The 14,066-nt window shown below is 40.3% G+C and overlaps 1 protein-coding gene across 1 annotated transcript; it reads right to left on the reverse strand.

Moving 5' to 3' along the window:
• Nucleotides 1-403: 403 nt before the first annotated feature.
• On the reverse strand, nucleotides 404-7,422 carry LOC139714547 (G2/mitotic-specific cyclin-B-like). Its single transcript, XM_071626238.1, has 7 exons — nucleotides 7,175-7,422; nucleotides 5,669-5,824; nucleotides 5,112-5,297; nucleotides 4,318-4,578; nucleotides 3,358-3,594; nucleotides 2,116-2,370; nucleotides 404-1,043 (listed from the first exon to the last, which is right to left on the reverse strand). The coding sequence occupies exons 1-7, from the start codon at nucleotides 7,199-7,201 to the stop codon at nucleotides 945-947; spliced, it is 1,221 nt and encodes a 406-aa protein (XP_071482339.1). The 5' UTR covers nucleotides 7,202-7,422; the 3' UTR covers nucleotides 404-944.
• Nucleotides 7,423-14,066: the final 6,644 nt, after the last annotated feature.

Consider the following 14,066-nt stretch of genomic DNA (forward strand, 5'->3'; position numbering starts at 1 on the left):
AGAGAGAAACCTTGGCACAAGGGCTGAGCGGGCTAAACTTGAAGCAGGTGGACACTTTTCAAATGCAGTGAAACACAGACTGCACAAGGCAAATTGGCCATTGGCCATGTCAGTCATGTGACCACTAGTGTAAACCAAGTACAACAGTACAGGGGAATTCCTGCAATGATGGGGCTGTCAAATCCAGCTAAAGCCTGCCACACACTATACGACTCACGACCTTACGACTGACAGACTTTGGATTGAAAATAAATCACAATAGCCTCAGAATTAACATGCTTGTTTATTTCAGATCCAAAATCTGTCAGTCGTAGAGTCGCGAGTCGTATACATGTAGTGTGCGGCGGGCTTCAAAAAGTTACCTTGTTGTATCCTGAACCCTCATATAGGTACACTTGGAACATCCAACCTTGCTACAGCATAACGGGATTCCCTTTGGGGAAAGGGGTAGGGTGTATAGTTTGTGGGGAGGGGGTATTTTAGGTTTTTTTAGTGGCTGCATAAAACAAGTGGCAGCTAAACCAGGTTTAACTGTAGTTCACAAAGGAGGATAGTTGGGAAAGGAGGGGATTTGGGCAAGAGCCTGAACATACATTTGCTCAAAGACTTGATCTGCTCTTACGTGTTTACAGTTAAAATTTCCAATTATACATACTACACATGCTAAAAACTAACACAGCTGGTTTTTTTGACAAATCACATCCGACATTTGTTGCGCGTTGGTGAATACATCACTAAAATATGTAAAGGTCGTAACTTCCCATCTCTCAGCTGATGAAATATTGCCAAGAATCCAAGACTCGTCTCCAATGCCCCATCTGTAGTCCTTATCAATGTCTTGGGATATTGCGGAGGCAGTCTCTGTCTGCTCAATGTATGGAAGCGCTCCAGCGTATGAAGTCCACTGCCTCATCTATAATTGCAGTTCTACGCGAATGCACACACTACGATTCCTCAGCCAGTCGCTTTATTAGACTCGACTTCAGTTCTGGGATGGTGCTGATCTTCATGAACTTATTGCTGGCATACTTTGTCTTGACAGCCTGCAGTGAAAAGAGGGGGAAAAAAGTGTAATCAGAGGAAAGGAATTCGCAGCATTCATGTCGTCCTTGAAGTAAGCCAACCAGTTCAGCATAATTTAGTACTTAATCAGATAAGAGAACATGTCTGTCAAATTCTTGCCACATCATACTACCTCAATAGGCATTTTCACATCAGTCTGATGAAAATCCAAGCTCGAGATTTTTTTAATTTCAAGATAGCAAATTAGCATGCCATTTCATTTCCTATTCACATCAGCCTGAAGAAAATATGTGAGAAATTTTTTAGCCAATTTGATAGCTGAGCATGCGCAAACAGTGTTGGTAGAGCATGCGGCTTCCAAAAATTACCTGTGCAATCACCATTTTATGTGCAGGTTGCCTCGATCAGTCGGGTCGCACATGCTGTGAGGCACTACGGGATGCATCATGCTAATTTCTTGAGGCAAATTCACATTATGGCACTAGTTCACAAATCAGGCTTTTTAAGAAATTTCTCTAGTTTGGGTCTAGAAATTTGCTTGAGCTTAACTTGCAATTTAGCATGCTAACTTGACTTCATATGATGTTCATTATCGGGTTATGATAATCGAAGCTCGAGATTCTGAAAATGAAATTGTAGTGTGCTACATGTACTTTGAAACATTGGGCTGATGTGAAAACGATTATAGAAGACATGGCAGGAAATTAAATTGTCTGTCAGTGCTTAGAATAGTGACCTCAAACACTGATCATTCATTTCAAGCATTTCACTGAAACTCTCCCATTTTACCTATCGTTCCAAATCACATTACTGTACAATGTAGGCCATTGTACCATGGTAAATGACATTTAACCAAATCTCAAATGGCCTTAAATCTTTTACCTACTTAAATGTTACTTTTTGACAAGTCTGTTCAGAACATTTGAACCTGGCATTGCATACTTGAGACTTGAATCAAGTCATATCTGCTTTGGAATTTTCTTGAAATTGCGACAAAGTTGTAGTGGATAGGTGGACAGACACACAAACTGAAAATGTCCCTTGGGCACCCCTTGGGGCAGAGGGATGAAAAAAAAAAAAGAGGAAACTTGCCGAGTACTTCTGTGATGTGGAGTCTTCCTTGCAAACGATCTTGGCCAGCTTTCGGATGATGGGAGTCAGGTGCTCTTCGCTGTACATGCTGTAGTGGGCCATCTTGGAACACCACCGACTGTCGGGATCCAGGAGAGTCATGGAGAGGTAGATAGCCGCAGCGGCAATCTCAGAGGGGTCGTATTTCACCATGTCGTACTCTGGGAGGGTCAGCTCCATCAGGTACTTGGCAAGTGTGTGCTTCTGGGCATCAACCTAGAGTTGATAGTTTCACAAATTATGTACGGTGAACACGAGTAAAGCTAGTCCACGTAGGCTTCTGGTTCACAGCTAAACAATCGTTTGCACTCCAGCAAGAAGCAATAATTAAGCTTTCACAAAAACCTCATACACTGTATAAGCCGTATGACATTGATTTTCTCATTGCCCTTTCCCAAACAAGTTTAGTGCAGATTGTAAACCCAAGAGAAGTTTGCTCTGATCTTACCACAGTTGTTTCTCGCTCAAAATCAATTGAAGAGCTGCCAATGGCATTTTGTAAATTGAACAGGTGATGGGATGGAAGTTTTACAACTCACTTGGTTTTTTTATGCAATTCTTTTCTAGGAATTTACAAACCATGAAGAAAAGCATTGACACTGTGCAGCTGTTCTTTTAAAAGATTGAAAGAGGAACACAAAGATTTGTAGATGGAAAGGAGACAGCCTTGGTCCAAAGTTGCATTACTGACCGACAGCCAATGCTTGAGTAACATTTTCTCCCCTTTCAACATGCAAATTTAGTTATTTTTGGAATGGGTATATTTGTATATAAATTTTTTACTCCATGCCCAGTCTTGTTGAAAAGTCCACTTATTCCCTCAAGTTTTTACAAGTTTACCAGAGAAATAAATAAATGTGAGTGTTTCCGAGTAGCTTATTGGCATCATCATGGATATCTTGGTCCCCTATCCCATTTTCACCCAGCAGGTAAAGGCTGTTGCAGCACAGAAATAAATTCGGAACTATTGTTTTGATCTTTACTTTTTATCACTTATTCAAGTTCACCAGTCATTTTAATTAATTTGCATAAAATCTCTTAATCTGTCACAGGGACTACATGAAGACAGATTTTAATGCACGCATTGTACTGATAACATGCAATTTGATCATTCTGAGCTGCTATAAGAAAAAAAAAAAAGTAGAAGTTTTTTTTTAGCTCTCAAGTAGTTCAGAAAGCAACCTCCGACAAGGATAGACGTACCCCAGCAGCTTTTGAGTTGCGACGCAGGAAGTGGAGGCAGAGGGGCTTTCCGAGAGCAAACTTGAGTCCTTTGAGCATGATGACTTCCATCTGCCTAATCTGAGTCTTTGTGTACGCGTTGTCGGTGATGTAGACAAAGTCGTTGATCTCTGGGGGATACATTTCCTCATACTTGCTGGCAACAAACATGGCGGTCACTCCAACAAGCTGTAGTTTACCCTTCGACACTGTGTGTTCCTGCATGGTTCAGATATAAGAATACACATGGAGCATTGACCGATTGAAAACAAGTTACAACTCTGGGCATCAATGTAACCAACCCCAGGCACACCTTGATGTTTTAGTAGCATGATGGTACATTTGAAATATCAAAACGTGGTAACCCATGTTGGACTCGACTGTCGAACCTGAAAGTAGCACTGCACATAATAAATCACTTGTTACCAATATGCGACATCAAACAAAACTGCTCATTTCATCAGTAGTTTGGAACCAGCATTATGTGCAGAGGTCTGAAAATTGTGCCTAGCCACGTACATTTGAGTTTTACAGGCCTGCAATAAAATTTCTAATCAACAAATTTAAACTATCCCATCATACTGAACTAGATCCACACAGGCATACCTGTATTTCAGATTCAGATAGAATTTGGAGAGACACTAGATTTGAGAATAAAGATTGAAGGGGAAAGGAAAAGCATTCTCATTGTCTGAGCATAATATAAAACAATTACTAACCCACTGTATGACAATTGTACAGAAATTGTCTGATGTCTGCTTTCGAAATGTCAGACAGGAAGGGATTTCAAAGTATTGTGCATAGTTACTAAATGTCAAATGGGCAAACCTTCTACATCGTCAGATACCTTTCCAATAGGGACAGTGTTCATTTATTTGGGGATTAACATTTGCAGGAATGCTTGGGGGGGGGGGGGGTACGACTAAAATCATTCTTTCTTACCGCAAGAAACCTGTCTATGAGCTGGACGGTGAGGAAGAGAGTCTCCTGGAGGAGGTGGAACCGAAGATGGACCTGCACCAACCAGTCGACCAGAATGAGGCGCATGCGACCCGTGATCAGCGTGTCGTCCCGGTCAAGGTAGCCTTCGGGGACAGAGAACTGCCGCTCCAGCTGCCTCATGTAGATGTAGATCTCCTTGGCATATTCACTGCACAGCTGAGGGTTGTCCCCGTCTTCGCGGTCAATATCCTCGACTTGAAGCTGAGGAAAAGTATTTTAATTTGCAAACTTTTATTGTCATCACCAATGGGAGAAGCCACATCCTATCTCTGCACGCTTCTGTCACAGTATCACTCTCCACAACCATCGACTCTTGACTCAATAAAAATTCTTCTCCTTGTATCCAGAACATCTACATTGGACACAGACAGTGCTTTCCAATCCTGTGCATCCTGCATATCTGGAATTGGCCCCATCTACACTATGTATAATACTCAAGATACCCACAGGATACTCACTACGATGCACGCAGAATCATATCCTCCAGTTGATCTTCCGGCATTTTCTTTTTTAAGTACCACAGAGCCAGTTATCAGTCTCTATAACCATGTTACTTTAATTTGGACTTGTTTAAAGGGGCGTATCATCTATGTAGACAAAAAAAAAAAAAAAAAAAACAACCACCAATAAGTATTTGTCTCTAGAAAAAGAACATTGAGCAAAATGTAGGCAAAGCTAGATCAAAATCGCAAAGATTAGGCTACTAACTACTGTTAGTCAAAGTATACACTTACTGCAACAAGCTGTTGTGAGAATGCTTCTATGGCAGAGTCAACCTCCATGGCATCCATTGGCTCGGGCGAGGGTGACCGGCAAACATCTTTGGGCCTATTGTCCACAGGCAGGTTGACCACCGATTGCAGAGAAGTGGTTGCTTTGGATTTTGCCAGGGCTTTTGGCTTTGTGTCCTTTTTGACCACCTGTTAAAATAACCGTTATTGAACAGATTCATCCCCGACAATTTCACAACATGCAGTCCATAAATCGACAGTGCCATGTATAGATTTGTGGGATTTATTGTGTTCCTTGGGCTGAAAAACCCAAAACTCAACAAACTGACTGAACAAGGATGGTGACATTGTAAGAGGCTCACAATATTCAAGTAATGTAGCCAGTAGCAGTGTACTATTGGATACTACGTTGGTGTACACGACCTCTCATGCACATTTATGTGAAAGTTTGTTCAATGACTTCCACTTCTCCTGCCTTCCCAAGCTTAGTAAAAATGTCTTATTTCCTGCACAAGCCGAATGAACAAATTATCCCACCCCCATTCTTCCAGTAAGCTTACCTTCTTGCCTGCAGCATGCGTTGTCCTGGCCACATTGCTGATGTTTCCAAGGGCAGCCCTCTGGGCGGGTTTGGCGGCCATGGACTTGGCACCCAACCTTGCACTGGCATTTTCGTTGTTGACGCTGAACAGTTTACCACCACCATAGAGGTTCACCTGTGTATGTTTGTCGGCAATGAAATTGAAAATGTAGATAGAGATTCTAACTACAAGTGACCTGTACAAAGCCGTTCAGCTTTAGAATGCTTCAAACAGAGATGGTTTTAATACAAAAAAAGTTTTTTTTTTACCCTGTAGCAGCAAGCAAAACTAGAAAAAATAACACACAAAAAAAGGTTCGACCTTCCATTCCAAGCCAAAATTCAACCATGAAAGCATAATAGATTTTTACATGCGTGTAGCTGCTGGTGTCGTGGTTGAAATGAATTATGGGCAGCTTTGCTTGGTGTGCACCAGTATACAGAGATCTAATAATAGTTAGATTTCTAGAGTTAAAAATCAACCTCAATCAATGTAAATTAATGTTGAAACTAAGGTTACATTGCATTAATTGGGGTAGATATTCTACTAGTATTAACTTAAAGCTACAATTTAAACAAGGTTAAAAACCCGCACATTGAAAAGGTGGTTCGAACGGAGGTACCCAAATTTGACGACATGCATGTCATGTGGCTTTACCGGTTTTACTTCTGAATTTACGTAGGGCCGGCCAGCCTAAAGCTTGTGATCAAATTTTGCACGGTGTTATGGTCCAACTCCAATTATGGGTGGCTTGCTTTTCTACAGTCATGACCGTGATCATGTGTGATGACCATGACAAACCTTTTTCCTACCCTACAAAACTTTAACTGGGTAAAAATCCAAGACATTAGGCCTACCGCCACCGGTAGGCCTAACACGTTAGATCTAGTTGGTCAACATGATAAACGTCACATGCACTGCAGTAATGTCTAACACTCTGTGTTAATGACTAAGAATAATGGAACCGTTGGACAGAAAGATCCGTCTGTCCCGAGGAGTGTTTTATTTTTTTTTGACGTTATCGCTCGAGGGGATCCGTGAAGCCAGACGCAGTCTCCGCGTAACATTTCCCCGACGACCAGATAAATACAGACCAATCTTTCGGTCAATGTCTAATGACCCACTTTTTAAAGTTAAATCAGAATTTATTCCTGCATCATGCTCCTTCTCCTGTGCTCTGGTTTACTAACACTTAACAGTTAGGCGCCTAACACGTAGACCTTTGTCCACACTTTGTTGTTGGAGTAAAACCGACAGCTGACATTAACGTTGCAACTTACAATTACATATTAGCGTTACAATGGTTTACAAGTGTTGCATGACAATTTTTCATACAGTGAACATGGTGAATTGCAGGCACACCCTTGCACCTTCCTTACCATTACCAATTATTAGGTGCCTATTTAAACCACACCTGGTAGGCCCTACTTACGGGTAGATATCCATAACATGTGCTCACAATTGTAAGATTAAGAAGTCACTTACATTTGCGTTGTTTGTTCGAAGTGCCATGATTACGGCGATTCAATGTCAGAAGAATCTCTGAGAGTTGAGAACGAATGCTGAAGTAAATGCGGCCTTGAATTCGGCGAGTCTTCTTATCAGTGGATGTCGGAAACAAAGACAAGAAAGCCAAACCACCTCGGCTTCACAGGCAGCAACTACGATAAAAGAAGCCTCCGTGTATTCAGGCTGCTTGGATTCGACTTTGCTATCAAATGCGCCTTTATGTCGTGTGTATGTTAATGGAGAGGAAGTTCGTGCAAGTGGCGAACATAAAGTGCGTGGTATATGTACACGTACAATGTACGTATGCAGCGATATTGCTTCGTGCGAATACGAGTGTATTGGGGACTGCCCAACTTTTGCAGTGTCTGCGCATTCAAACATAGCGGGTGATGCGCTAATGGTCAACTCACGACCATTTGCCGACCTCTGATTGGCTGCTGACGTTTCAGGGAATGCGTTCCTAGGCAACGCAAGAGGGGGTTGTCTACTTTGCATGACAAAAGCATCAAGTGAATGCATCCGTATGTGACATCTGTATCAAGCTCCCTGAGCATGTAAGCAGTAAGTAGTTTGTTGTACAAGATATTCACTTGAAAGAAAATGACGGTGATAAGATCGATACAAAAATAAAAATATCTTGTTATCGTGACTTATTGGTTGGCTTGTAGGGTTGGGGGTACCACGTATCGACACCCTAAGGATCTGTAGCTTGTTTATTCTAAAAATATAATACAAATCCGCCTAATTCTTACCTCAAATATGCCATAAATACTGCAGTTTTGAATGTCGTGACCGTCTCGTTGATTATGAATCTCCGTTTTAAAATAGCGCAATTTTAGTGCGTGCGTTCCGTTTTCTTCGCGCAGCTAAAAAGGGAACCTTGCGATCGACACCCCCTCTCCTCCATAGGTATACACGTGAATTTCACAGCATAGGTATACACGTGAATTTCACAGGCCATAGGTAATACACGTGAATTTCACAGCCATGCGTCGTTACTGATCGGATGTGTAATTTTTAGCTTGGTTTGTTTGAGTTTGATTTTCGTTTCTTCGTTTTTATTGTTTTTATAGCTAATGACACTTAATCCCGCGCGTACTTTTTTGTTCTATACGCAAACAGCCATGATACGCAGGGTGTCGATGGGAAGGTGCCCTGTCGATAGGTGGTGCCCCAACCATACACATTTTCTCGGGGGTATTTTTCTTAGGGGAAGAGTATAATTATGTGTATGTGTATACGTATGTTGTTTTGTTTGTTTATTGTTTGTATATATTGTTTGTTTATTGTTTGTTTATTATTTCATGTGAGACTGTTGTAACGTGACACAATATACATGTACTCTGTTCTATAGCGCCTTGAGTATCTTTTTTTTAGGTAGAAATGAGCGCTTTATAAGAGTCTCACTATCATTACTATTATTATTACAAGAGAGCTATTCTGTAGATGTTCCTCCACTACTTCGTGGCTTGCAATCACTTCGCGAGATTTTATCCCAGCTTTTAATTACTGTTTTATGTCAAGCCATACAGTGTCATGAAGTCTTAAAACTTCTGGGCCCCGTCTTATAAAGCCTTCAAATCAATCACAAGTCCCCAAATCAATCGCAACTTGCATTGCAGCCCTCAAAAAACTTGTGATTGATTTCTATCGCAAGTCTTTATAAGACAGGCCCCTGTTGTGTAAAAATATGTACTCATGCTACTTTGATATGGTAATGAATAATAAGGCGTAACATATATGTGAAGAATAGATTTCGCAAGTGCACTACAGAATTCTTGTTTCCGTTGGGCTGCGTTCACATAGAAGTATTCGGTATTCGCTATTCGCTATTCGCTATTTGAGCACCGAATACACCATCACTCGCACCATCAACTCACCATCCCATGTAGTGAGGATTTCTTCCTCCTACATCGCAGCAAATCTTATTAACAATTTCTAAACTGCATCAGAATGTCAGTCTACATGCTTATTTTTGCTAAAGGGCAAATCCAGACCAAAATTGTCATTATTTCATAAACGAGAGACGGTATAGGCCTATGCTGCAAGAAAATCGAACAAGCTCGATCCCCACTTTGCTACACTTTTCGCTGCTATTCGGTACTTTCGAATAGTGCCCTCTTATGTGAACCGGTGTGTGGAAATCCTATCGTTCGATTCAAGCTATTCGCGTGCCCTCGAAAAACGAGCCCGAATACCCGAATAGTATACTTCTGTGTGAACGCAGCCTTTGGCTACACCGTATACTTTATCAAACGCTGATTAGAACAGTTAAGTTAGTATCCGTGATATTATATCCATTTTTTGTATATACCGTACAGCCTTTTAATGTGGAGTTGATCATCATCTTCTTTGTTGTTGATTTTGTTGATAACAATACGATACAATACAATATGGATACTTATACATAGTGCTCTCACCATGCTTACAATGAGTAGGCCTATCAAACACCTGTTTTATGTGAAAAGCGTCACTTAACGATGCTTTCCTGCTTTGATCTCATCGTGCATCACAGACAGCCAGCCAATGGAGTAAAAATAAGACGGCGCTTTGAGATATCTGAAAACTACATCATATAGGGCCCTATCCAGTACGCAACAGATAATAATAGTCCATGGGCCAGGCCAGATATTGGTACCATCCGAGGTGGCAAAACCATTTTGGTGAAAACGCTGATAACACGCCAATGTCGCTTTATTTCCCTCCAACAATATAAGATAATGCAAAAACAATGTACCGGTACACTACGATACATTATAATGAATGATATTGTAAATGAACAGAGTGATTTTTGTTTAAAACTGATGTATTTGTTGATAGGGTAGTATCAAAACAGTATAGATAATCCCTTTTATGAGGAACTTTAGATATGATAACGGTACATTGGTCTAGATAAAGACTAAGCGCACCGCGTGACAGCTGTGGACATCATAACCCTTTGGATATTCCCTTCGCTGCCTTGAATAAAGACTAAGCGCACCGCGTTTACAACAGAACACCTATGGACATACAGAAGGCAGTGCTCTTCTTTGTATAGCGGTTTAGTTTCGATTCAGAAGTATAGGGATATAAAAACGAGACCAAATTGGTTAAAAATTCATTTATTATGACTAAGCTACTCATTTGGAAATGCTATCATAGCTTGATAAGCATATCTATGCCCGACAAACAAACTGACACCAAAAAGGTTGTGCCACCTCAGATGGTACCAACAACCCATTTTTCGGGTCTTGGCCCATGGACTATAAGTCTTGAATCAAGAAAAAATACATGTGCAGTTGTAGTATACATTTGGAAATCATCGCTCAATAAATTTCAGTTGCGACAAATGCACGTCTAGTATAATCAAGTATTTCGGCAGGTTGGTTGTTATTTGTAATCAGTATTTTTCCCCCCACTTTTTCGCACATTGTTTCAGAGTTAAAGGGATGGTACAGTATTGGTGGAGATGAGAATTGGGCTTTTAACTTTTTGCGAGATACCAAGAAAACACTGATAGTACAGAGCATATCATTTTAAAAGGAATTCAAAGTTTATTTGATGGAAATCGGGTTTGGAATGACTGAAACATAAAAAAAGTAAAACAAAGCGATCGTGATAAAGTGTGGGTCCCACACTTTATTAGAATCGCTCTTTTGGATATCTCAGCCATTTAAAAACAAATTTTCATCAAATAAACGTTGAATTCCCTTATATAGAATTACATGCTCTTTCATATTTCATAAGAGATTTCTCATTATCTTACCAAAAAAAAAAAGATGTTAAATACCTGACATTAGTTCTCAACCAAAATTATACGATCCCTTTAACCTGGACAGTAATGAGATGGTAGACGACAGAGTAGCTATTGCGCTCGTCCACTGCACAAGCGTCCACTTTTACAGTCATAAGGCCTACTAATTTTGTGACACGAAATTTGTCATGATTTCAGGTTTGTTGCTCCCCAGTATTGTCGATTTTCCAATGGCTAGTAACTAATCACTGGGAATCAGTGGGAATGCTGGGGGACGATTGTTGCAATTCTCGTGGGATTCATTTTATTTTAAGAGTACATTATATCTGTTGTGTGAAAATTCTTTGCTTCAGAACGGTCTTATATTCAAGTAATGTTCAATTCAATTCAATCATGATAGTTTATTTCCAGTCAACGAAGATCAAAAACATAATAAGTATACTTGTCATGAAATGATATTGTTTTAACGTTTACAAAAGATTCATGTAGTATATGAAATAGATTATACATGAACAGTTACGGGGGACAATACATGTATACTTCGTGAGCGTTCGGAAAATAACTTCCATCATGGAAAATAGCGATCCACTAAAAAGCAAAGCTTATGGGACGTGGATCGCTAGATAAATAATGAGTAAACAATATATTATTCAAAGTTTTTTACAGCTATAGTATTAAATATAGGCTGCGTTTATCAACTTTCCCCCGTTTAAACGACTTTCGAAAGCCCTTTCGATAGCCCTTTCCATAGCCCTTTCCATAGCCCTTTCGAAAGCCCTGTCTACTCCCTGTACTATTAATGTGCCGCTTGTTTTCGTCGGCTGCGTTTATCAACTTTCGATAGCCCTTTCCATAGCCCTTTCCATAGCCCTTTCGAGAGCCCTTTCCAAAGCCCTGACTGACTGTACTATTAATGTGCCGCTTGTTTTTTAAGACGGGACGGCGAAAAGCAATTACCATCATAAAGACATATCTTCCTTTGAGAGTGACGAGTCATGATACAATGCCACATGAATCAATTGTCTTCCTATCTGAGGCAGCTCCAGTTTAGCACATACTTCAAATATTTCTGAGTGGCGGCATGAGACATGGGATCAAAGGGAATGAGACTGTTGTTACTCTATTTCTCAAACCTTGTTGGTGAGAGAAACACCTCCTTGTTCCAAGCATAAATATATGCGTGCATTACACACAGCTGCACTTAACGTGGCGCGCGTCTTTTCAGAAACTGGAAACGCATGGTTGCGTAACCGCAGTATAGGGCGACCTAAAGGGCTTTCAAAACAGCTTTGCGTTTATCAACTTCGACAGGCTTTTACAAACAGGTTTCTGATAACCTGTTTAGGAAACCTGTCTGGATCGTCACAAATTTCGGGCTTTCGAAAAGGCTTTCCTAACGGGCTTTCAAAACAGCTTTGCGTTTATCAACTCGTGAAAATTCCTTGAAAGCTGTTTGGATAACCTGTTTCTGCCGAGAAAGGAGAGTTGATAAACGCACCCTTTCGTAAAAGGCTTTCCTGAAGGGCTTTCAAAACAGCTTTGCGTTTATCAACTCGTAAAAATTCCTTGAAAGCTGTTTGGATAACCTGTTTCTGCCGAGAAAAGGAGTTGATAAACGCACCCATAGATTACTTAAGTCATTTGTAAAAATATAGTTATTTTGAGATATGCTGGCTTCGGCAGTAATAAGAAATAAGAATGGAGTATCAATGCTAATGCCCAGACAGTGTTCGTTGAACTGCGTGTACCGGGAAAATATGAAGGACAACACACTCGTACATACATTCAGTTACCCACACACATATAAGACGCGAGACAGTACCGAGAAGAGAGAAGATGGTAACAATACAAGTCTACGAGGAACAAAAGACAGGGAAGGAAGAGGAAAGAAGAAAGAAGAGAGAAGAGAGGTCTGCATACAGAACACGCCAAGTGCTGCGACATCAGGACAGGTGAAACCTCAAGCATGAATTAAAGCAATTCAGATTATCTAGAATTATAAATAGATAGTAAGTGTTTTCTGAATTTCTATTTAAATGTGAGGAATTTGGGTGAATCTTTTAAGCTATTATCTAGATTATTCCAAAGTCTGGGTCCGGTATAAAGAAATGTATTTTGGGCATGTGCGGTTCTCATTAATGGAAGATGGAATTCGTCGGATCGTCGCGTAGTTATGTACATGACTGTTTTAATGAAATGAGTCGTGGAATATTTTGGGTAAAAAAATGCTTTAAACATGAACTGGCCAAGTTAAAACACATACAAATCTTTGATTTTTAGTATTTTGTGGTAAAAAAAAACCAAAGGATCTGTATGTTCTCGGGTACATAGGTTAAAAACAATTCTGAGCACTTTCTTTTGCAATAAAAAAAGTTTATCAAGTAATATCTAATTACCCCAAGCAAGGATCCCGTAGTCTAAATAAGGTAGTATCAAACTAGAATAAAGAGTTAATAATGCAGATGAGGGAAGACAATATTTTAATTTGTTCATTACGCCAATGTTACGTGAAATAATTTTACATAATATGTTATCAATATGATTCCTCCAAGAAAGCTTGTTATCAACGCAATGTGCGGTTCAATACCCCGTGCAGTTCAATGTGCAGTTCTTACCCCGTCCAGGCATGCTAGCCTGGAACCATAAGGCTGCGTTCACATAGAAGTATACTATTCGGGTATTCGGGCTCGTTTTTCGAGGGCACGCGAATAGCTTGAATCGGACGATAGGATTTCCTCACACCGGTTCACATAGGAGGGCACTATTCGAAAGTACCGAATAGCTGCGAAAAGTATAGCAAAGTGCATGGGAATCGAGCTTGTTCGATTTTCTTGCAGCGTATACCGTCTCTCGTTTATGAAATAATGACACTTTTGGTCTGGATTTGCCCTTTAGCAAAAATAAGCATGTAGACTGACATTCTGATGCAGTTTAGAAATTGTTAATAAGATTTGCTGCGATGTAGGAGGAAGAAATCCTCACTGCATGGGATGGTGAGTTGACGGTGCGGGTGATGGTGTACTCGGTGCCCGAATATCGAATACCGAATACCGAATATCGAATACTTCTATGTGAACGCACCCTTAAACTGCACATTACTTGATTATGAGACCATTCTGAAGCAAATAATTTTCA

Source organism: Diadema antillarum, unplaced genomic scaffold, assembly GCF_040938485.1.
Source record: "Diadema antillarum isolate AM-2024a unplaced genomic scaffold, OU_Dant_1.0 seq00002311_RagTag, whole genome shotgun sequence".
Taxonomy (NCBI): domain Eukaryota; kingdom Metazoa; phylum Echinodermata; class Echinoidea; order Diadematoida; family Diadematidae; genus Diadema; species Diadema antillarum.

Bases quoted from the DNA above. Each gene is read 5' to 3' on its own strand.
- LOC139714547 (XM_071626238.1), bottom strand. From the start codon at position 7,201: ATGGCACTTCGAACAAACAACGCAAAT. The intron at 5,298-5,668 runs GTAAGCTTACTG...TTATTTTAACAG, and splicing joins CGCATGCTGCAGGCAAGAAG to GTGGTCAAAAAGGACACAAA. The intron at 1,044-2,115 runs GCAAGTTTCCTC...TTTTCACTGCAG, and splicing joins CCACATCACAGAAGTACTCG to GCTGTCAAGACAAAGTATGC.